The 22969-nt window shown below is 38.9% G+C and overlaps 3 protein-coding genes across 3 annotated transcripts; 2 read left to right on the top strand and 1 right to left on the bottom strand.

The window, feature by feature from the left end:
* Positions 1-469: 469 nt before the first annotated feature.
* LOC116303491 (protein sel-1 homolog 3) lies at positions 470-13003 on the top strand. The gene is made up of 24 exons (XM_031713045.2): positions 470-1451; positions 1634-1694; positions 2105-2170; positions 2578-2693; positions 3141-3318; positions 3896-4031; positions 4274-4313; positions 4502-4615; positions 5109-5311; positions 5818-5952; positions 6192-6309; positions 6696-6757; positions 6835-6954; positions 7194-7331; positions 7625-7687; positions 7765-7941; positions 8531-8652; positions 9140-9223; positions 9585-9675; positions 10180-10258; positions 10992-11101; positions 11686-11810; positions 12423-12531; positions 12669-13003. The coding sequence occupies exons 1-24, from the start codon at positions 797-799 to the stop codon at positions 12744-12746; spliced, it is 3180 nt and encodes a 1059-aa protein (XP_031568905.2). The 5' UTR covers positions 470-796; the 3' UTR covers positions 12747-13003.
* On the bottom strand, positions 12944-17941 carry LOC116303492 (GDP-fucose protein O-fucosyltransferase 4). The gene is made up of 6 exons (XM_031713047.2): positions 17840-17941; positions 17260-17320; positions 16637-16735; positions 15620-15986; positions 14844-14960; positions 12944-14428 (listed from the first exon to the last, which is right to left on the bottom strand). The coding sequence occupies exons 2-6, from the start codon at positions 17312-17314 to the stop codon at positions 13552-13554; spliced, it is 1515 nt and encodes a 504-aa protein (XP_031568907.1). The 5' UTR covers positions 17315-17320; positions 17840-17941; the 3' UTR covers positions 12944-13551.
* Positions 17942-17991: 50 nt separating this feature from the next.
* Positions 17992-22407, top strand: LOC116303493 (26S proteasome regulatory subunit 6B). Its single transcript, XM_031713048.1, has 7 exons — positions 17992-18110; positions 18717-18996; positions 19356-19874; positions 20344-20420; positions 20812-20980; positions 21320-21375; positions 22233-22407. The coding sequence occupies exons 1-7, from the start codon at positions 18078-18080 to the stop codon at positions 22344-22346; spliced, it is 1248 nt and encodes a 415-aa protein (XP_031568908.1). The 5' UTR covers positions 17992-18077; the 3' UTR covers positions 22347-22407.
* Positions 22408-22969: the final 562 nt, after the last annotated feature.

Raw genomic sequence — 22969 nt, 5'->3', positions numbered from 1 at the left:
TTGCAATCATTCTTTTTCTCCAATATATTTAAATCACATTACAACACAGGAATTCCAATGAGTTCCTGAAAAATTAATATTGAGTATCTGAGATGCTGCATGTGAGCGTTAAAGTGATAGTTATGAGTGAGTGCAGAGAATTTGCAAATAATGTAGTGTAGAATAAAATTCTTACGTTTTTTCGATTCAGTCTATATAAATATTGGGACTTATTTTGTGCTTAAATAATGTCTACAAATTCCCAATCCACTCTCATATCCTCTAGTTTTAAAAACATTGTTAAGGGAGGGGAGGGTGGGTACCGAATTTTTTTGGGACATGAAAGGGAGGCCCTAAAAATTTAACATGCAAACAAGAAGGGGGGGCCTCAATTTGAATTTAAAAATTTTCATGGGTTGTTTGGGGGCTTCGAAAATTAACATATCCTTGAAAGCTGTCTTAGGTTTGGAGCTAAATTTTTACAGATATTTGCGAGTTAAAACATGTTTTCAAATATGTTAAGAGGAAAATTTGTTGCATTTCGTATGAAGGCGCGGGCATCCTGTGTTGAAGTTTAGAACGCCTGGTGATTTTCAAAAAGTTGACAAAAGTTAAGAAAAATTCTGACGTTCTTTTTAGCAAAATGGCAGTCTGGAACACTATTCTTTACACGCTGGTATGTCTATATCCATATTTAATTACGAAACACTACCATGTTGGTTTATTGGTTTAAATATTTGCGAGACTTCAGTGGTATCTTAGCAATTCCAATTGAATAGAACCAAGTGGATTGAATTAAACGTCAAATGAATTAAGAATGGCTATGAGATTGCGTTTTTATCAATCTAAAACTCCCAGCATTTCTGTTTTGTTTCTTTTGACGTTTTTGTCTTTATCAAAATTACAAGATCCGGCAAAATTTGACGGCGAAGTTTCAGCCAGTGTGCAAGAAAGTTTATTTCAAAGTGCTCAGCTTTTTGACGACTTTATTGAAATTCGCCAACCACTTTCTTCTCATGCCAGTCAGTACTTTCTTGTTCGCGTGGACTACAGGTGCAAAACAGCTCGAATAATAACGATAGAACTTATTTCGTACGGTCATGAAAACACTGAAAGAATTGAATTCAGATACAATTTTGTTGTTGCGCTAAGAACAACAGAAACAACGACCCGTTCTGTCAAAGTGAAGCTCAGGGATTCTCTAGTGTTTGGGGACAACAAAGCACTAAACATCGCCACAGATTTGCACACATTTCGCTTGAGACTGGTTGTTTCAGTCGTTGATATTGATTCATTGTCGTTGTATGGAAAAAATGGTCAAAAAGCAGCTGTTTTTACAAGTGACAGCAGAGAAGTATCTCTGTTACCTCCCTGGAGCAGACCTGTCAAGCAAGGTTACTGCTTTTCTTGTTTTGCGAGTTTTTTGCAAAGAGCAGAGAAGAGGAAAATCCACAGATGTCAACTTGTAAATGGTAAATAACTGGTCGAGGTTTCATTTAATTTAAAAACATATCACATGTCTTGTACCCTAATGTTTTCAGTTCTATGGTGGGTGCAAGGGTATGAGGTAAGGATTTTTTTATAAGTCATGTGTACTACAGTTATTAATTGAAAGCAATGGGAATTTTTGATCATATAACTTTCTGTTCTACAGATATTGTTAATTTTGTGGATTTCCCAGTAGTCTTGGCTGGCAAAGAAGAAGGCTTTAAGAAGTATGTAAACCTGTATTTTAAAGTTTTAATGTTGGATGTTTTAGTTTACAAATCCTCCTTTCTCTTCTGTCTTTTCCTCTCCTCTCATCTCTCCCATCCTTTTATCTCCCCTCTCTTCTCTCATCTCCATTTGTCTCATTTCATGTCTTCTTCTCTCATCTCTTCTCTCAACTCCTCTCATTTCCTCTCATTTCCCCTCTCTCCTCTCATCTCAGTTCATGTCTTCTCCACCAATCTTCTCTTTTCTCATCTTGTCTCCCCTCCTTTCATCTCTTCTTGTCTCTTTCACCCATCTTCATCCCTCACACGTATCCATGTAATATATTCTTGCTATCCTACCCACCACTTTATTGTCCAGAGTATAATGCATACTAATCTTAGTTTTGCATGCTTTTTCACAATTACTGAAGACGTCTTCCTCCTCTGGACTGGAAAGATCCATATCTTAATGAGATCCAGAAGACCTCCAAACCAAGGTACCAATATCTGTATACAGTACACACAGCAGGGGCAAACCCAGGATTATGGGCAGGGAGGTTCAAGGTTCGAAAAATAAATTGCACAACCAAAAAAAAAGCCAGCTCCAAATTGGCTTTGGTAGTGGCTTCAATACAGTGAAAGGAACTAAAGAGTTGGATTGTAGTTCCTCATTTAGAGGTTCAATGGCAGTAAGGGTGTCTACATAACCCCCCTCCCCAGACCACCCCTTAGATCCCCCTGCACAGAGATTATATTTATCAGCCCATTTTATATGCCAAGTCGAAATATGGCAACCACTTCGAATAACTATTGTTCTGGACTGACTAGACTCTCATACCATTCCTTCTCTGCTCCCAAAAATATTGCACCCTAAATCTAAACCTTGGTGATATTTTTTTTTCAGGTTTACAATAACAACCTGGATCTACGTGCTCGAGGCTTGCACCAGAAATCTATGTGGTGTTATACAAATTAGAAATGATAATTTTCTTACTCCGCTAGTGGCATTAACGATATCTGGTAAATGAGGACTGATGATTGACTGCCTTTCGTAGCCAGTGCAAAATATCAAAAAACATTACCAATATTTATTATTATTTCAAGTGAATCTCATTGACAGCACACCACAAGTGTTCCTATATAGAGGCTCAGTGCCAGAGCTTCTAACCAGTATCTGATGTGAGCTCAATTCCTATCAAGGACCGCAGTTGTTTTCTGAGTTCATATTTCAAACTAGATCCAGCAATTTTATTATTGTTATTAGACCTAATTCGTCATGGTGCAATGTTTTCCTATTTCAGACCACGTGTCATTCCCTAGAGTATCATTTCTTTGTTTAATGGTCGAGCAAGACACATGAGTATATGGATACAACTCAAACAAAGTATTACTCTAAAGGGAATGACAGGTGGTCTGAAATAGGCAACATATATTGCACCACAAGTGAATTAGGTCTGTTTCCTACAGGTCAGTTTCATACCCAGGTAAACTACAAGAACAAAAAAGCCCATGCATTCATCACCAGAGGTGGTATACGGCGAAACACATGGAACCAAGTTATTATGGCTTTTAATGATACTGTTGTCACCTTTACTGTGAGATATGGCAACAACTTTGAAAACGAGTTCCAGTTTGAACACCATGAGTAAGTTTTGTCTTTCATGTTACTCCCCCTCACTCATTGGAGCTTTTAAGGTGTGACGTATTTTCGGGTCTAACTGCTTACATAAACCGCTAGAATAGAGAGAAAAGTGTTCTCGACGGTTTAAACTCTGCCTCAAAAAAATAGAACTTAGGACAACGAATGCAAAGGAAAAGTAGGAATATTCTTTAAAGGACCGCCTTTCCCTTGTGGACCCGGAAGTCGTTTTTCCATACGTATGACGTCACAGTTGCTGGGTTTCACACGACGTCATTTCCTGTCTCGTGTGGAATGTTAATACTTTGAATCTCTAAAGATTTCGCGGGTCGGTCCCACATATCGCCAGTACAAAGTTCGGGCACTGTACTCGGAGTTTTCAGCTGAATCACAAGTGATTAAAACCCTGCAATTTTTGGGTTTTCACACGACGTCATTTTCTTTCTCGTGCGGAATGTTCATCATCTAAATCGCAAGTTTTCAATAGATTTTTCCTGTTTGAAAGTACATAAGGGTCAGTGTTTGAGCACCATTTGGAGCAGATAATAAGATAAAGACTTTCATTTATTTTTTTCACTCCTAGTTTTCCCATGGGATCGTATCACTTCGATGACAGTGAAGGATTCTGGATACTAGGTGGTACTACTGGTTTCTGTTCGTTTGAGGGTTTTATGGGTCCAACTACTTTATATCGCCGACGTGTGCTGAAGCCTTCAGAGGTATGTTAAATAGCTCTACATTTTTAAATCAGGGAACTCACCATTTTCCATACATCGCTTCACTGGTCAAACACAAAGCATTCAGTCGAGGTTGCAAGGTTCAAATTTGAATAATCCTTTGAAAGTACATTGGCGCCTCGCTTGAGCGCTTTGTGTTTGACCAGTGAACCGATGTATGGAAAATGGAGAATTAAGCAAAATTTGATCTTATCATAAATCATAAAAGCTTTTTTTTTGTCCAGGTACCGATCCCGCCCAAGGATCATCCCATGTTTCTTGTTGGTATGTTGAATAGATTTTGGAAAAACTAATAAAAGACCTCCTTCCTTCCTTCCTTCCTTCCTTCCTTCCTTCCTTCCTTAGTCCTTCGTTCTCGTTATCTTTTTCTCTCTCTCCTGTTGTCTGTTTGTTTGTCTGTTTTCTTTCGTTTTTCGTTCTTTCTTTATAGTCTGTATCATTTCCCCATCAAGGTATGGACAGTTATTACAGCCGTTGTGCAAATGTAATCTATGGATTAACAATGAAAATGGAAGAAATAGAAATCGACAGACGAATGGAGGAGAGTTTAGAACAATTAGATGATGGTGAGTTAAACCTTCAAGTTCTATTAATACCCTAAAAGACAACCTCTGGACTGACCTATGTCAGCGCACGGCTAACTTAGAAATTGAATCGGAATTAAGCGTGGAGAGAGTAAAACCGGACAACCGGAACCCTCGAACCGAAGGAGACCTATTAACAAATTCAACTCACATGCGATACCAAGTCCACGATGCTACGCCACCCTTGTGCGCAAGGAGTGCATGGTAATATAGGTTTTGCACCATCATGTGCCGACGCTAATAATACAGCTTGGGCTGCCTATGGTTTCATCTCGGGATTTGAATTCTTTCTCATGTAAACCAATTGTGTTGTTCCTGCCATCTAACATGACTGCCGTCACGTGACGTCACGTGATGGTGCGTCACGTACTCTACAACTCGTGACTTACAGTGTTCGCCACAGTGTTGCGTGATATCGTTGCATGTTTTTGAATACCGCACCCATTACATCCTACCCTTCATGTTTTTGTCGTAGATAGATGCATGGCAAAACCTATGACCTATGATGTCCTACATAGTTACTATAGTAACCATGACTCAGATTATCCTATGTGTGAGGTGACGTTTACCGGAGAGACTCCCGAAGCTGACAATGTAGTTTTGAACGTGTTGAAAAACGAAACAGTTAACATAACAACAGCTGGAGAACGGATTTTTGACATCGCTTCTAAACTAATGGTAAGTTTGCCTTTCTCTTTTGTATTCCTCTCGTCCCGCGATGACGGTCATCATTATTACCGTCATAATCATCATTGTCACGTCACCGTCGCCACCAACATCATCGACGTCAACGCCATCATCGACGTCACCGCAATCATCAACGTTACCGCTATCATAATCATCATCTTAATCAGCATTATCAACATCATCATCTTCAACATCATCACCATCATCACCACCACCATCATTACCGTCTCTACCATCATCATCATATCGATATCGTCATTCAATATTCAACACCACTGTCATATTCGTTTGTTTTGTTTGGCAACAGCGCCATCAGTTGCAGTCAGTAACAATGAGGCCTTTGCTTTTGTGCAGTTCTTTTGTTTCCTAATTGCAAAAAAACTTATTCGCAGTGAAGAATTTTTAAATTTTAAATTTTAAATTTTTTTAAAAATTTTTAAATTTTAAATTTTCTACGTTTTAAAAAACGTTTCCCCTGTTTTCGTTTTATTGCAAAGCTACGCAGTATCAACAATATGCCATTAGCGTTGAGTCTCTTCCGTGTATCAGGATGCTCAAAGCACCACAAGTCCCTGTACACTGCTGGTGTTATATACACGACTGGTCTGGGGGTACCACGAGACTTAGACAAGGTAAATTAAATAGACCTCTTTATCTTGGGCGTAGATTTTTTCCATTTCAGGCCACGTGTCATTCCCTTGAGCATCATTTCTTTGTTTAACGGTTGCATCTGAGAAAACACATGAATATGGATACGACTCAAACAAAGAATCTTATTCTCCAGAGAATGACACGTTGCCTGAAATTGAAGGTTTATCGCTCGTTTGTTCCGATTTGCTCGTAACATTACGACGTATCTATTATACCCTAGGCAAGGCAGTTCTTTCTTGTTGGGGCTGTTCTCGATCATCCTCTCTCACAGATGTCTCTAGCATACCGTTTTCTCATTGGTGGAGATGGCGTGACCAAACAATGTGACATTTCTGCTGGTAAGAATTGTACACCACCTTTGTCACGGTTTTCGTTCCTCCATAAATAACAACACCTGTGTTCATTTATGTGCTGTAAATATTTCAATGTAGCAAGAACCACATGCATTGTGCTTGTAGATAAGGCAGACGCCTTTGGGGGCATTCTGCGCATGCTCTCTTGTGTTTTCCTTGGCTTTAATTTAGCCAGATAAAACTTGAGAGAAACTTTCATAAACAACGTTGCGAAAGATACCCTCGTATTTACATTTCACATAATCGATCTCAGAGATTTCAGGAAACAACTCTACCACAATATTTTAAAACATATTTAAGAATATCTGTTACGTGTGTTTATTTATTAGGAAAAATATTTGATACCAAAATGTTCATTTTTATTTTGTCAGGATATTTCAAGATGGCGGCAGTCACTGCAGACAGGGTTCTACAAGAACACCATGCTGTACACGTAAGACATTCCCGGCCAGCTTTCTCTGACTTAATAATACAAGCCAGCACTGACGGATTTTGCTTCGTTTTCCACAGACCCATTCAGAAGCGGTACGACTTGATGACTACGATGAGTTAGCAAAACACAAGGGAAAAGATTCAGATATATTCCAATGGCTAGCCCATCAGGCCTTGCAGGGAATTGGCGACGCCCAGGTAATCATAGTAACATTATTTTCTCCCCTCCCCCTTCCCTGGGGGAGGACGTGTGGAGTGTTTGTTGCCTGTGCTTGCTTTCCATGGGTGGCTTGCGCTGATACGGCGCTGTCTTTCACCGCTGTGTAGTTCATGCCTGGAGTGGAGTATTCGTGTCGAGTGGTCGTGCATGTAGAGTGCACCTCCTTATGGGCGGGGAGTAATGTCAGTTTTATAATATAAGTTTTTTTCCATACAAGGGAATCGTAGGTGAGCTATATTTCTACGGCAAGAGAGGCATTCAGAGAGATTTGGATAAAGCTGTCAAGTACTACAAGATGAGTGCTGACATGGGAAATCCCGAGGGACTTTTTAACCTTGGAGTCTCGAAACTTAAGGTAAAACGGTTGGAAATACAGGTCGGTCGGTTCGCCGGTCGGTCGGTTCGCCGGTCGGTCGGTCGGTTGGTCAGTCGTTCGATCGGTCGACAAAGATTGTTTTATCATTTTTTTATTGTTTGGTTTTAATAATGTCGATGGTGTTTTGGAGGTCGAAGCAGTCCTGTCTTTGTGTCAGCTAGCATGTCTGTCTGTCTTCTTCCTTCCCTTCCGTCTGTGTCTCTGTCGTTCTAATCCTCAACTTCTGAGTATCGATATTCGTAGATTGAATTAACATTGTTGTTTATGTTTAGGGACAGGGCACAGAGATGAACGAGACAGAGGGGATGGAGCTTATAGCAAAAGCAGCAGAACAGGTAAATGAAATAGAATATTCTAGTGATCATATTTCAGCTCTGATAATTCACTCGGTCATTTATCCTGTTCTCGTCAGGATTTTCCACCAGCACTCAATGCAATGGGATTCTTCGAAGTCAACTATCGGGCAAACTTCACGGGCGCTGTCTTCCACTTTAAACGAGCTGCAAGAAAAGGAGACAGAGATGGCCTGTACAATCTTGGCGTAGCTTACGACAACGGGTGGATGGGTGCTGGTGTCACCCCTGACAAGGTAGGGTAAGAAGATTTCAATCGAACAGAAAATGAAGGTATTTATTCGCCTTGTTTAACATAATCTAGATTTATGTCGAAACATTCTGTAAGTTTATTTTGACTAAAGTTTAAATAACGTCCAGGCCTTGCATCGCGACGCACTAGTTTGAAAAAGAGAAGACAGGAGACATTGGTTTTGGACTAATTCTATATCATATCGCTATTTCTATATCATAGAATGAGTCACATGACTTGCCACTTGTTTCCTGGTATGTTCCACGTGACCATCATGGGTCACGTGACTAGCTAATGCTTGAATATGATTTCGTTAATTTCCGGGAACACTGTTCTGGGATGTATTACCTAGATTCAAGTTACATGTGACGATTAAGAGTCACGTGACTGCAGCTAAACCTGAGTTTGATTGGTTAATACCTTCGGGAAACCAGTTCACTGTTCTGTGACCATTAAGAGTCACGTGACTGCGGCTAAACCTAAGTTTGATTGGTTAATACCTTCGGGAAAACCAGTTCATTGTTCTGGGGTGTATTACTTTAGCCATGCTGTCATAAAGACAGATAAAGTGATTCAATAAATTTATTTCATAGAAAAAAGCAATTCATTATTGGCGTCAAGCAGCGGGTAAGGGTCATCCAGGAGCTTGTATTTCTGTTGGTGAAGAATTACGAACAGGACAACACACGAATAAAGACTGTTCCATGGCAGTGGTGTAAGTAGATCTTTCCTAAACTTGCTCTTATTTTCTTCTCTTTTCGTTTCTTGTCTCTTCCTTTCCTTCCCATCTATCCACTTGCTTCATTTTTCGTCAGGGCTCGTGTTGATAACGGTAAAAAAAATATGGCTGAACGGGCTACCCCGTTTGAAAAAGGTGTCATTCATTCATTCTTTTTTTTCATTCATTCATTTATCCTTTCCTTCTTTTCTACCTCTTCCACTTGCTTCAGTTCCTCCCCTCCTCTCATCCTTTTCCCATACTATCTGTTTGCCTCCTTTTCTCCCATCTCACTTGTATCACTTCGTCCCTCCTTACTCCTTCCCTTTTCTCTCATTTCACTTTCTTTCCACCACCCTCTCCCTCCTTTTATTTTACCACAGGGATACCGCGTTACCTGTAACCAATCCTCCTCGCGCCTCATGAGGGCCTTCACAGCAATACCGTTAAAGCAGTATTCATATTTTCTTTTCTGTATTTTTAGGTATTTACGCTATATTGCTGAACAACACCCTGAAATAGGATGGCTGTTACGACAGGGACTTAACGCGTACTACAAAGGAGACCTGTAAGTGGATGGAATATTTATCTTACTCTAAGGATTCAAGTTTACTTGATTTAGGTGGCGAGTATCAGTAAATACTCTCTTTCCCCTTCCCCTCCCCCCCCCCCCCCCCCCCCAAAGACCTGTTAAAATGCTTGATACTGGGTGTTTGTAGTGTCTATATCTATACACCAATTCGTTGTTTTGTATACATGCAAACAGACAGTACATTCATTTCTGAGATTTTACTTCATTTTAGATATTTGAGAACAAATATCCCACCTCACCCCTCCCTTCTAAATTGTATCTCGTCACATGAGAAATGATTTGACCATATCTTAACTTACCGTGCAGACCATCTTATCAGATTTAACTTATTATTTAGGTTCAAATCCCTCGTTTCTTATGTGTTGGCTGGAGAGGCTGGTATGGAGGTTCCGCAGTACAACGCCGCGTTACTCTGTGAAGAAAACGAGGTAACGATACGACATATACCACAGATAGCCCAAGCTGGTTACTGTGGTGTCATGTCATAAGAAAATGTATGGCGATACTTAAAAACCTCAATAAAATCGCCCAAATGTGAAATAAAGTAAAGACGTCTTATCTGACCTTTGAAAAGTAGTATATCTTTCGTTCTGTGTACTTAGTTTTTGGATTTAACGACTTTTTTTACGTTTTTTTCCTCCACTGGTAAGAAAAAAAGTCTTTTTTTAAGTATCGTCATGCATGTTCTTATAACATGATATCACAGGAACCTAGCTGAGGCTACCTGTGCATATACGATATATCTTCCTATGCTATTAGGATTCCTGTGGCATTGGAGAGAGGAGAGACTGGGGGGAATATTAGTCGCCACAGATAGCCCAGTGAAGTTACGTATGGGTTACATGTACCTGCATGTTTGATTGGTTTCCGCGGGAGAGCCCAACCTTTCCAAAGTTTACCATTAATTATTTTCTCATTTCTATATTATGTAGGATTACCTTGGGAATATTACAGCTGTCGACTGTGTCGAAAGATATTACAATTCATCAGCCGCACTTGGATGGGTCTTCTGTAAGTCTTCTACTTTAGTTTTGAACCTTATCTTGATAGTTATGTGTGAGGATCGAATAAAAGCCGAATCTGCTTCAACAAATTCAAATTTTATAAATACCCTGGAACAAAGTTAGGACACGGCTTACTCACGTATCAAACTACAATTTAACGAGTGTTATGTTTTTTTGGGGGGGAGGGGGGAGAAATACCGGAGAACCCGAAGAAAACCCTCGAATTATTGAGAAACTTAACAAACTCTATTCTCTTCTTTTTACATCCCCATAATACTTTGCGTCTTTGGGGGGTAACCAGAGGGTAAAAAGCCACTTATTTTGTTAAAGGCTGATCAGACAATGTTGACAGTACCTTGTTTGGTATCCAAAAATAAAATGAAGAAGTAAAAAACAGAAAAAGACAGAAGATTGAAGACGTTTAAGGTAAATTTTAAACATTTTTTCGTAAGTCAATACATTTTCTGTAAGACCAAAACTCTTGATGATCTGTACACGCAAAAATAACTTGGAATAAACTGATAATCAGTATTGTACAGATAAAAGCAGGTATAGTATAAATTCAATTAAGAAACCTTTCAATTTGGGACAGTTTTTTGATTAGTTACTTCCTAGAGACGCAATGCATTATGGGGATGTGAAAGCAGAGAATACATGTGAATCAAACCTGAGATTCCAGAGACGAGAGGAGAGTGTACTACCAGCTACACAACCCTTGAATTGATTTTCTTCCCTCGTAGCCATGATCAAAGTTGGTGACAGCCACTGGTACGGGAAGAACGTACCACAAAGTATTACAAGAGCAGCGAGAATGTACGCAGAGGCAGCTGCCAAGAACGACCATCCACACGTGAGTAAGATAGATCCCGCCCTGTCACACCTTGCATAGATGAACCAAATTGGCAGGGCATCTATTAAGTACAATGGTTTTTTAGACGCGCAAGATTTTTTTGAGTGTGTTAGCGTTTAGATGTTAGCAGGTGCGTAGCCAGGATTTTCCGAAGGGGCGAAGGGGGAGAGAGCAAATTCAAAGTTAAGCTTTTGTTTGAACCTCAAAAACGCCAAACCAAAAAAACCATTACGAAAAACAAAACATTTGAAAACTCGTATGAATTCTAAAAAGCCGTCTTTTTGTTGCCACAAAGGGGAGCGGGAGGGATGGCTCCCATTGTGTGCGCCACTGGTAAGGCTGTAAGTTTAGTTACGCAGGAAAAGTTTGGGTGCGCAAGAGGTTTGGCGAAGCGCAGCTTGGAATAGGCAGGAGTGTGCAGGGATTTTTTGGGTACGCGTGGGGTTTGGGTGTAAAAGAGGGTGCGCAGACGATTCGGGTGCACGTGCGCATGAAGCACCATGACTTTTGTTACTTAAAACCTTCCCAATATTTTCCTGTTCAAATAGTATTTGACTGCTATCTATATCTTGTGTTTTCTACAGGCTGTTTATAACTTAGCGTACATGGTGGAGTACAACTATTCACTGGCCGGGATAAGATGGAGTAATGTAGATAGGAATTCTGTGCAAAAAGGAAATCTCACTTTTGCTGCAATTCTTTATGAGAAGTAAGAATTCATAAAGACATTCAATCCTTTAAAGAAAAACGTCCTTTTTCACAAGGGTAGCACTTAATAGCCAGTGGCTAACAAACCTGTGGCCCTCATTCTGTGATCGAATTGGAATTTAGGAGTTGATTTTTGCGGAGGGAGGAAAACCGGAGAACCCGGAAAACCCTCGAAGCACAGGAGAGAACCAACAAACAAACTCTACTCATATACAACACCGAACCCGACGGGACTCGAACTCGGGTCGCATTGATGAGAGGCAAGCGCCCACGCCGTTACGCCACCCGTGCTTCTTCAAACCTTTTAGGAAGACTCTAAAAATCCACGTACTGGGCTGATCAATGTCAGGGCATTGCTAACTCAAAAGATTAAATACTCTATTTGAATTTACTCGTGTCGATTATCCTTAAAACTCATTTTTATGAAAAAAGCCCTTTACGAATTGTTTTCTAAGCAGCAGTAGATTAATGATGCAATTATAAAAAACAGACTCTCTTTTCCATGTAACCTTCTTTGATGCCGCTCTGTTTAGCAATGTTAAGAATACCTCTTGATATCTTGTGTCCTGTTCCTATTGTGTGTAAAATTCTGTTCTCGTTTTTATCGCCTTAGGTGTCGAGACGCTCAGTCAAACAACAACGAATCGTACCTGCCATGCGCATTCGGACTAGTGCGAGTGACTGTCAAAGATTACTACAGAAAACACCCGCTACAAGTACAGGTAAAGTAACTAATACATTTCAGCCCCCCCCCCCCCTCCATCAAGGGGTGGGTTTGTTGGGCTTACATTGTAAAGCTTTAATAGGATAATGTACTAGTGAAGATTTGATCACGTGACTTGCTGCGTTTCCTTCATAGGTTGGCGCCATGTTCGCATCTTCTCTGTTGATCTCATTCAGTATTTGGCTCATAAAAGTTGGCGATCAAATAGATTAGCACGAAAATTAATTTCTTTGATAGATATGTATATCATGAACCACTTACACTGGTGAATAAGCTTGCTCTAAGTTCTCGCTGCAAGCGTTTAATTTGGGGGCTAATTTGCATATTTGGCGCGAAACCTGAAAAATAGGCACAAATTGGAGGAAAACTTTGTAGGCAACTGGTGTTTCGAGGAGTACAAAACACGGAAATTCAAGATTAAAAACATTTTAATGCATGAAGAATGAAACACTACAACTATTCAAAACGCTCTTTGAAATTTAACCAGACAGCGACCACGTTTGCGAAAGGAAACATTTTAGTAGGAAATTAATAAATAAATAAATTTATATATTAGAAGAAAATACGCTATTAGCTGGTATATTTTATTTGTCTAGAATTAAAATTCATACTATAGATATTATCTTCTATTCAATTCTATAAAACGGTCGTTCAAATTGAGACCAATAAATATCGTATCATGAGAAAAAGTTTTCAAAATGTCTGCAAGTGCTGACTCAAGTGAAACTCGTACTGAACATGCTTGGAAAATAATTAATTCCATCGTTTCTTAGCCTAGTATTTTCTTAGCATAATTTACTTTGTTTTCCTTGCCGAAGCAGCACTAGGAAAATCGATTGCAAGGCAATCAATCATTTACTGCACATGCGCACTACATCTCTCATTTCATAATAATGACGTCACTTTTAGGTCAAATTTATGCTCATATTTTGTAAACGTTTCGACTTTTCACTTGTGCTTGTCAGTTCAAGAATCGTGCGTTTTGGTTATTTAATAAATTAATAAAATGTTCTTGTTTTCAATGATTGTCTGTTTTTTTCCAGAAATATTTGTCTGTGTTTTCTCGGAGATATTTCGACGTAAATGTCCTCGTGTCTGTCTCTCCTGCTTCTAACATTTTCCTAAATGCTCTCGCTTCTCGAAATCCTTGCCAATAAATAACACTCTTGTTCGCAGGATTTTCCATCTCCAGGGAAACCACAGGTTCTGGACATTCAAGGTGATCCTTGTTGGCAAACTTTGGGGGAGGGGGTGGAATTTTGTCCGGATTCAACTTATGAGCCCGCAGTGCTTCCTGTCGCTCTATCATGCGGTCACACAAATAACACTCCCAATCTGCATACATCCGGTGTCCAAAGTTAATTTTATCCCAGTCTCCCAGGACGCGCCAGGGACGGTTTTCAATAGCATTAAGTAAATATTCATTGTTTATTTGACCTGGTTTCTTGTAGTCTAAATATTTTTCGTATTCTTCGTCATTCGCATCCAGATACTTTATATAATCCGCAAGATCTTTAGGGCTTTCGAAATTATCGACGAAAACCGCTGACTTGTGATTCGGCATCCAATCCCGAGCAACTGGCGAACCCATATAGATTGGTACCGAACCAACTTCGAGCGGTCGGAAAAGTTTCTCCGTCATGTAGTCGTTACAGATAGCGTTTTCAAACGCTATGTGGAACTTATACTGGGCGAGGAATTCGTAGAATTTTGGGCTTTGCAGCTTGTGAAATCCGTCGATTTCTTCTGGCATCTTCTTGTTATTCAAACAGGGTCCGTACGAGTCTATCTTAATGTGTTTCATCAACTCCGCCATGTAGCGTTCTCTATCGGAGGGTGTGTAGCAGTCACGTTGTACGTACACTACTGCAGCGAGACCTTTTTCCTTTTGCAATCTGAAAAGAAATCAGACCTTATATGTCACGATTCAGGTCATTTTTGAGGTCAGGCTCTTATTTTTTTTACCTCAAGGCTGATGTACAAAAGAGAACTAGAGGTCGAACTAGAAAGCATAATTATTTTTGCCCTCGCAATTCACGCCATTTTCTCAAAATGCTAATCTAAAAGAAACATAACAACCAGGTTGTACGTGCAGTTCCTTGGATGATAAAAACATAATGGCAATGGCTACGATACTCCTTAGTTTACAGTTTCTTTCAGTGACCACGAATAATAGTTCCAAGCCGAGGGTGGATTTCCCGCGTGACAAACTGTAGTTTTGCTATGCGCGGAAACTCCAGCCTCAACTTGAAATTCATGGTTACTGAGTGGAACTGTAAAATGGAATATTTCTGAATAAAGTTCACCAACCTGTTTTTAGTCTTGAGGGGTAACGGAGGATTGGTCCAGTCCTTAAGGTCCCGTATTGATTGGCTGGACACAGGATAATCTGATTCGCGCCTGAACGTAGCTGTGTGGTTGAACATTCTAAAACGATTATGATATGAGTCAGCAGATCCAAATTTTCACCTTTTTGAGTCCTGTTTTTAATTATTTTTTCAAATCGTAAAAATATAGTCCAGAGCTGGAGCCACTTTTATGCTGGAACCGTGGAGTAGTGAAAAGAGACCAGTATTTCTTGCGCGTGCGCCAAAGATGAACTGAGTGCAATTAGCGGAAATAGACTGATATTTTTTGCGCGCGCACTTTTTCTTCTTATTTTTAAGACATGAATTAGTTATCGAGAAAAGTCGGCCCAGACAAGAACTAGAATAAATTATGCTGATAAAGTAGCGTTTCAAAAGCTCATGAACAATTAATAAACCTTTGGTGCAATTGGAGCAACCATACACGTTACGTGCATAAAAATATTTTCTCATTAACCTTCTTTATGTAAAGAATGCAAAAGACTTTTTGAGTTAAAGGTGCATGATCAACATCTACCCATGAAATGCCACTTACTGGTATTGAATAGCACCTCAAAATTAGTAAAGCACTCCTGCTAATTTATTTTAAAACAATATTTAAGAAATAATTTAGTACTGCCACACCCAAACAATCTCTTCACCTCTCTTGCCCCCCTCATCCACACACACCCCCCTTGTCTCGAAACTCTAACATACGTGTTATCTTTGTGTATGATTTACCTTAATGCATCCTCAAAGGTCAGCATCCAATTATTTTTAGGTGACTCTTCATGGAATACCGCCCACTCATCCCAGGGGTTTCTAGGCAATGGCATCTCATCTGCCCTCAGATCTGTCCCATAAAAAATCATCATCCTCGTTGCAGGGTCATCTTTTAGTTTCTTGTCAATTGAAGTGATACAGCCTCCTTTCTTGCAGTAAATCTCATGATTAGCCTGTGCTTTAGTGTGGGGAAAGATGTGGTCTGTCCACCAGATCATGATGGGTTTCTTCCCCCTGGGGATGAGGGGTGAGGGGTCGATATTGTCACTTAAGTACTTGGCTTTATTTTCTGCTATACTGTTTTTGTCATCTTTATGATGATAGCCTGCAACATTAAAGTTTATTATCACAATCTTTATGTATAGAGGCTTTGCACCATCATGTGATGGCAGCCATGACAGGAGACAGGAACAAAAATTGCATGAATCTGGTCTAAATCTGATTTACATGAAGAAAAAATTAGTTTCCCAGGGGAAAAAGACTCTGTTGTTGTGCCTCCTGTCCTGGCTGCCTGAGTGCCATCACTTGTAGGTGCAAAGCCTCTATTGTAAAAAACAGCGTGGTCAGATTGAGTCATATCCATGTCGCTTTGCCTTAAAGGAGTAATTTTGTATCCTACAACCATCCCCTATCCTTCAACCATCAGACTGAAATTCCCTTTAAACAAAGTGTGAAATAAAATGCCTAGTTTAATAAAACTCCAACCCCCCAACCACACTTGAATAATCTCCCAACCCCCCCCCCCCCCCTGAATAAATGTCATATATCTACTAATAACTTCATATGCTAATGCCTTCAAATTTTATAGGCTGATCGAAGCCAGGGCACAGATAACTCACAGATTGAATTGGAATTTAGCTTGTTAGGCTTTGCAAAGGGAGGAAAATGGGAGAACCTAAAGAAAATATTTCTAATCAAGGGAGAGATCTATAAGTGAGAAAGAGAGGGAGAGAAGACAAATGAGAATAGACTTACTTTCTTTGTCGGTGCTGCACTGTCCTGTCTGTGGGTCTTTTGAGCAAGAAGTTGCGGCAGTATCTGAATCCTTTTCACCTCTTGCTAATGAGAAAATGCCTGATGAAAAATCAAAAATCAATTCTTTAGTGAGTTTATTTACATTTGCAATGCTAAAAATGCTTAGGGCTGTAAATATGGAAAATTTAAATGGGAAATCCCACCCCAGTGCCTCATAAATTCCCTCCCAATCAAATAATAAACAGTTCCTAAATTGTAAACCATTTATTTCAAAGAAAGAAATATTTTAAGAATTCTAAGGGGCTTATTATAATTCAAAAGCATTTAAGGCATAATTTTAGCGCTCTTCCTTTGGAAAAACGAGGAATGTGTGTCTTGCGTGACCCATTTCGTTACATTTTGCGTTACAAACGATAACCGGAAGTAAAAGTATCGCATGACTAATACAATTGAATCTACGAATCTTTCTGCAAAACATGTGTACAATATCAAGGACTAGATGACAAATGGCCATCAAGAGAATATCATGCACCGGCAAAGACGGCTATTACGTGGCAAACGGTCCATGAACAGTTGGGTGTTTTAATGATAAGTTTACATACAGTATACTATACTTTACTTACCTAATATTAATACAAATAAAACCACGATTGCTTCTGTGAATTTAATGGTTTTCATTTTCAGCTGTTAAAGAAAAATATATCAGTTAGAATTTCTAAAATTGCAGCAAATATTAAGTCAATTATTGAAAGGAAAAAGCTGTTTTTTTAGCTTATTTATTTGTTCTGAAAACACGATAAAAACCGGATTTTTAAGTGTTCTATTTTAGAAAATGTTTTTCAGTTTCATTTTTGTAAAATATTTAATCTTAAATTTCGCTTCTCTTGCAAGTTGCAAGTAAACAGCTGTTTCAAAGCCGCAAGCAAAATATGATTATCGAATCCAAACAGCTGGATCAACGCGCCACAAAAATATCTCTTTTATACTTCAAGTAATCCGAGAAATATCAACAAATTAAAGTAACTTCCTAAAGAAACAAAGGCCGTATTCGAGTTGCGAGTTCCTACGCGTCTGTAACCTCTTATTAGAAGAGGGTGAACTCGGTGAAGAGCAACACTCTCACGTACCAAATTATCACCTAAAAAAATCGACAGAAAAATAACGAAATTGGGTCAAAATAACAACAAAATTTATTCAACTTACAAACAATCCTTTTCAACTTGAGATATCCTATTTCAAAATGCTTCAAACGCCCAGATACAAAGCGGAATTAGAGATCATATAATTTCTAACCCTTATTCAGACGTGTACTTTAAAATACTTTAATTTATTTTTGTATTATTTATTAAAACACGTGCGCGCGCCTGCGAAGTGAGGACCAGCGGATTTTACCATCTGACATCCGGGATATCTTGAGATTGAAAGGCAAGAAAAATCCAAGATGGAGGAGATTGGAGTAATCGTTCACAACCAGGTAAAAACATGCTTTTCTACCTCATTTATTACGTTTGTTATATCAAAATCATCAAATATCAAAACTATGATACATAATCTTTTAAGTTCTGTGATTTTGTATCACATAAATTTGGTATTTATTCAGTTATTTAGACATGATTGTGTCATAGTTGAATCTTTTTGTTGAGTCATCCCGGCATATTTTCCTTGTATTTTGTCAAAGATTTCACTTTCATTTATCTGCGACTGATTAATAATAGAATCTTTGAATAACCTTTTTAGTGTTCTTATCTCTATAACCTTTGAGATACTAAGAGAAACAGACAAAGTACAAAACTTTGACATGGTTTTGGTGTTAGCAAAAGACTTATTCAGAACGCCACAACTTACTAGATTGTATATTTAAACGTTCGTAAAAAAAATCGTAAGGCCACATATTTATAAAGAGTTGATAAAAAGATTAACCCTTGCTATACGTCTAATACAGAATGGGCTAACCCTGTTATCAGTTTTGGGGGTAAATTAAGATTGTGAAGAGAATTTTCTTTTTTAATATCTTATAATAATATCATTACTATTATTTTAGTAACAGCCCTAATGCATGGTATTCCTTTGTTATATACAGGAAGAAAAGCATACCAGCAGTAGACCAGTTACTGCAAATTCACTGTGCAACCCAGTAGACCCAGAGACAGATGATCTCTACATAACGTACAAGAGACTCCAGAAACAGTTAGAATTCTTAGAAGTCCAAGAGGAATACATCAAAGATGAACAGAAGAATCTTAAGAAAGAGCTGTTACATGCACAGGAAGAAGTCAAGCGTATACAGTCAGTGCCGTTGGTTATTGGACAGTTCTTGGAAGCTGTAGATCAAACTACAGGAATAGTCGGCTCTACCACTGGTATGGAAAACCTTTCTTATGATTCTATCTATTACAATGACTTTTGCAGAAATTATCCCTACCCCTAGGGAGGAATGTTTTTAAAGACCTCCCACCCCCAAAAATTCCAATTTTCTTCCATACAAACTCTGTTATTTTGTTCTTTCTCTGACCCCCTCACCCCTCAGAAATTCAAAATTCCTCTGTGGGGGAGGGGGTATGGATAATTTCTGGAATACAAAATTTTATCAAATACTGAAAGTACCTCCAAGCTAATCTAGGTCAAGGCACAAGTAACTCAAGGCATTTCCATGACATTCCATATCTAGAGGTGCCTTCAGAGATCACTGGAATTGATTATGAAGTTTTCTCTTTATCAGGCTCAAATTATTATGTTCGTATCCTGTCGACCATCGATAAAGAGCTGTTAAAACCCAGTGCATCAGTAGCATTACATAAGCACTCCAATGCACTTGTTGATGTACTCCCCCCTGAAGCAGACAGCAGCATAGCTATGTTAACTAATGAAGAAAAACCTAACGTGCCATACTCTGATATTGGCGGCATGGATATCCAGAAGCAAGAAATCAGAGAAGCTGTAGAACTCCCTTTGACGCACTTTGAGCTCTATAAACAAATTGGTATTGATCCTCCAAGAGGTGTACTACTTTATGGTCCCCCTGGATGTGGCAAGACAATGTTAGCTAAAGCCGTAGCGCACCATACTACAGCATCTTTTATCCGTGTCGTTGGTTCAGAGTTTGTTCAGAAATACCTTGGGGAAGGACCCAGAATGGTCCGAGATGTATTCAGGTTGGCCAAAGAAAATGCTCCTGCAATTATATTTATTGATGAGATTGATGCTATAGCTACCAAACGATTTGATGCTCAAACTGGAGGTATGATGAATAACACTTGTTTCAGCTTTTCGATTTAGTACTTTTAATTTTTTTTTAATCCAGGCATCTTGTAAAGCATTATATCTTTTATATCTGTTGTTGTTAATGCTTCTATCTCTTAAATTTACTGCCTATCTCTGGTGTACTATAATATATACGGTACTTCTGACATCATGGTACCGACATCATAGTATAACAAAAACAATACCAGCTTCATAATCTACAGTGCAAGTCACAATAGATGTATTACAAGATTGGCATAAATTGTATTACACTAAAGACAAGTTGAATTTACTTCAATTTCATTTAATGTATCATATGACGGAGGAATCATATGATGGAAACCATGGCACCAGAGATCCAGAATTTTTGGATGGTCACAGAAGCATGACCTACAGGTTTTTAATATAATACTGCGTGTGTACTTGTGTTGTAATTAAAGCTTGTTTGTTTTTGGTCCTTTCAACAGCTGACAGAGAAGTACAGAGAATCCTACTAGAATTGCTCAATCAAATGGATGGCTTTGATCAGACTGTTAATGTCAAGGTAAGCCTTCCTATATAAACTTTTTTTAAAGAGGTGAATGAAAATCAAAAGAAAATGAGATGTGTTTATAATAGCTAACCCATTCTTTTGTCTTTTGATTGTTTGTTTTTGTTTCCTTGCCTACCTTCTTTTGTCTTATTCTATCATACATGTATATACACTCCTTTCTATCACCTCTTTCCTTTTTACTCTGACGAAGGACTAGCGTCCGAAATGTCAGTAAGTTTTTTCATCTTTTCATGGTGTATAATTTACCCTTTTATCATTACTGTTTCATTAGAAACACCAACACAGCTCACACTAGCTTTTAGCTAGTTATCTCTTCTTATGACTTTGAAAATCAATTGTTATCACAATATTAAATAATTCTTATCATTCATGATGTTATTAGGTTATTATGGCAACCAACAGACATGATACCTTAGATCCTGCCTTACTACGTCCTGGTCGTCTGGACAGAAAGATAGAGTTCCCATTGCCAGACAGACGGCAAAAGAGATTGATATTCTCAACCATCACGAATAAAATGAACTTATCAGAAGAAGTAGATCTAGAGGACTGTATCCTTTTCACAAATTTTGAAACCTTATTTAATGTTAAGTCTGTTTAGAGGGTTTTCTTCCAGGTTGTCTGGATTTCCTCCCTCCATAAAATCTAACCAGCTTGAAACCAATTCAATCTGTGGATTAGCCAAGCCCTGACTGCTTGTCCAGCCCAGAGGTTGTTTCAAGGTTTGATGGAAATATGAATTTCAATTTTCTGAGGGTCAAACCTAGACAATATTTATCACTCAATTTATTCTTAGTTTAGTTATAAATGCAGGTGGTGAATAAAATTGAAAAGCTTGGGAGAATATCCCTTTTACTACTCTTGGTTGCTTCCTTAACTTATGTGAACAGATGTTGCAAGACCTGATCGCATTAGTGGTGCTGATATTAATGCCATATGTCAAGAGGTAAATGCTACTGTTTGTTGAATGTGAGCAGTTATAGATGCAATGCAAGGGACCATTGTTCTCTTGTATTTACATCCTCACTGGTTCACTTCCCTGGGCAATAATCATTATCATTGGCTAGTGATGATGAAGTGCGAAGAGATGGTACTGCCATTTAAAGAAGTCATCAAACCCACTTTAAAATCTAACTATTTGTAGATGTAATTATAAAGGCAGCACTTTCTCCCCCGGGGGGGGGGGTACTCCCCTATATTCGCTATACAGGTACGTGCCACCAAACAGGGTGTGGTTTTCAGCGATTCTACTCTGGAACAGGGTATATAAAATCGCACTCACTCTGGAACAGGGGTACCGGAACAGGGTATATGAAATCATGCTCTCTCCTCTCTGGAACAGGGTTTTCAGCGATCTTGCTCTGGAACAGGGTATGAATTTCAGCAATTTTTACTCTGGAACAGGGTCAGGGCTCAGCGGCACATCCCTACCCTAAACTGGCAAGGGTACCCCCCGGGCTTTCTCCTCAGTTCCTTTTTAAAAGACCCTGATTGATGTTCAGGCTGGGGATTGAACCTGCAAACCTCCACACAACAAATGATTTTGATGCCGAACCAACTAAGCCAACTGGTTGGCAGTTCAAAGCCAGGGCTTAAAATAATAGGTGGTCATGGTACAATGTAAAGCCAGAATTGGAACTTGCCCAGTCAATAAATGTTACGCCAGAGATAAGGTATGACCAAGTTAAGACTAACTTGGCTGGTGATTATGACTGGTGACTGACTGGCTGTTATCTTGAGCCCTGAAAGCAGTTTAAAGTAGAAACAGTTGTATAGGGTTCTTATGGTATTGTTTTTATTCAGGCTGGTATGCAAGCAGTGAGGGAAAACAGATATATTATCCTAGCCAAGGACTTTGAGAAAGGTTACAAGAATAACGTGAAAAAAGACGAACAAGAACATGAGTTTTACAAATAGATATCACCTCTTTGTACTCGCATGCACTGGATAATTTGTGAATAAAGTAACATGTATTGTATTATTGAAAAAAAAATCTTCGTGTAAAAAAAACTGGTGTGTTATTACTTAGAGAATATCCATCCTCTGTTTATAAGTGTGAATAATGTTTCATATTGCATGTCCACAGTCTAGCTCTGACAAATCCTGATGCAGGGAGGGGGGTGAGGGGATATGGATATTTCACAACTGATGTCACAATAGTCCCCTTCACGGTTCCCTGCGCCATCTTGAAAGGTAGCTGTGCCTTTGCAATGATAGAGACCTTTTTTTGTCTCGCTTGGATGCAAAGGCACAGCTACCTTTCAAGATGGCGCAGGGAACCATGAAGGGGTCTATTTTGAATAATGGGATTGAAATGCTGTTATGCAAAGCCAAGTGCACTTGCTAATATGCTGCAATGATGCTTCGTTACTGCCAATTTGTGTAAAAATGTTTTTTGAATGATATATGATATATTGAAATTTTTTAAATGTAACTGAAGCCTTTCTTTACAATGTTTGTCCACAAATCGATCCCACAAGGTTTTGCGATAACTATTTTTATTAATCGTGCAAAATGCTATTTACCCAAGGTTGAGGGAT

Source organism: Actinia tenebrosa, unplaced genomic scaffold, assembly GCF_029948245.1.
Source record: "Actinia tenebrosa isolate PJP-AT-01 unplaced genomic scaffold, QUT_ActTen_1.0 PGA_scaffold0__85_contigs__length_37466705, whole genome shotgun sequence".
Lineage (NCBI taxonomy): Eukaryota > Metazoa > Cnidaria > Anthozoa > Actiniaria > Actiniidae > Actinia > Actinia tenebrosa.
The sequence above is the reverse complement of the archived record's forward strand: the minus strand, read 5'-3'. Positions and strand labels throughout refer to the sequence as shown.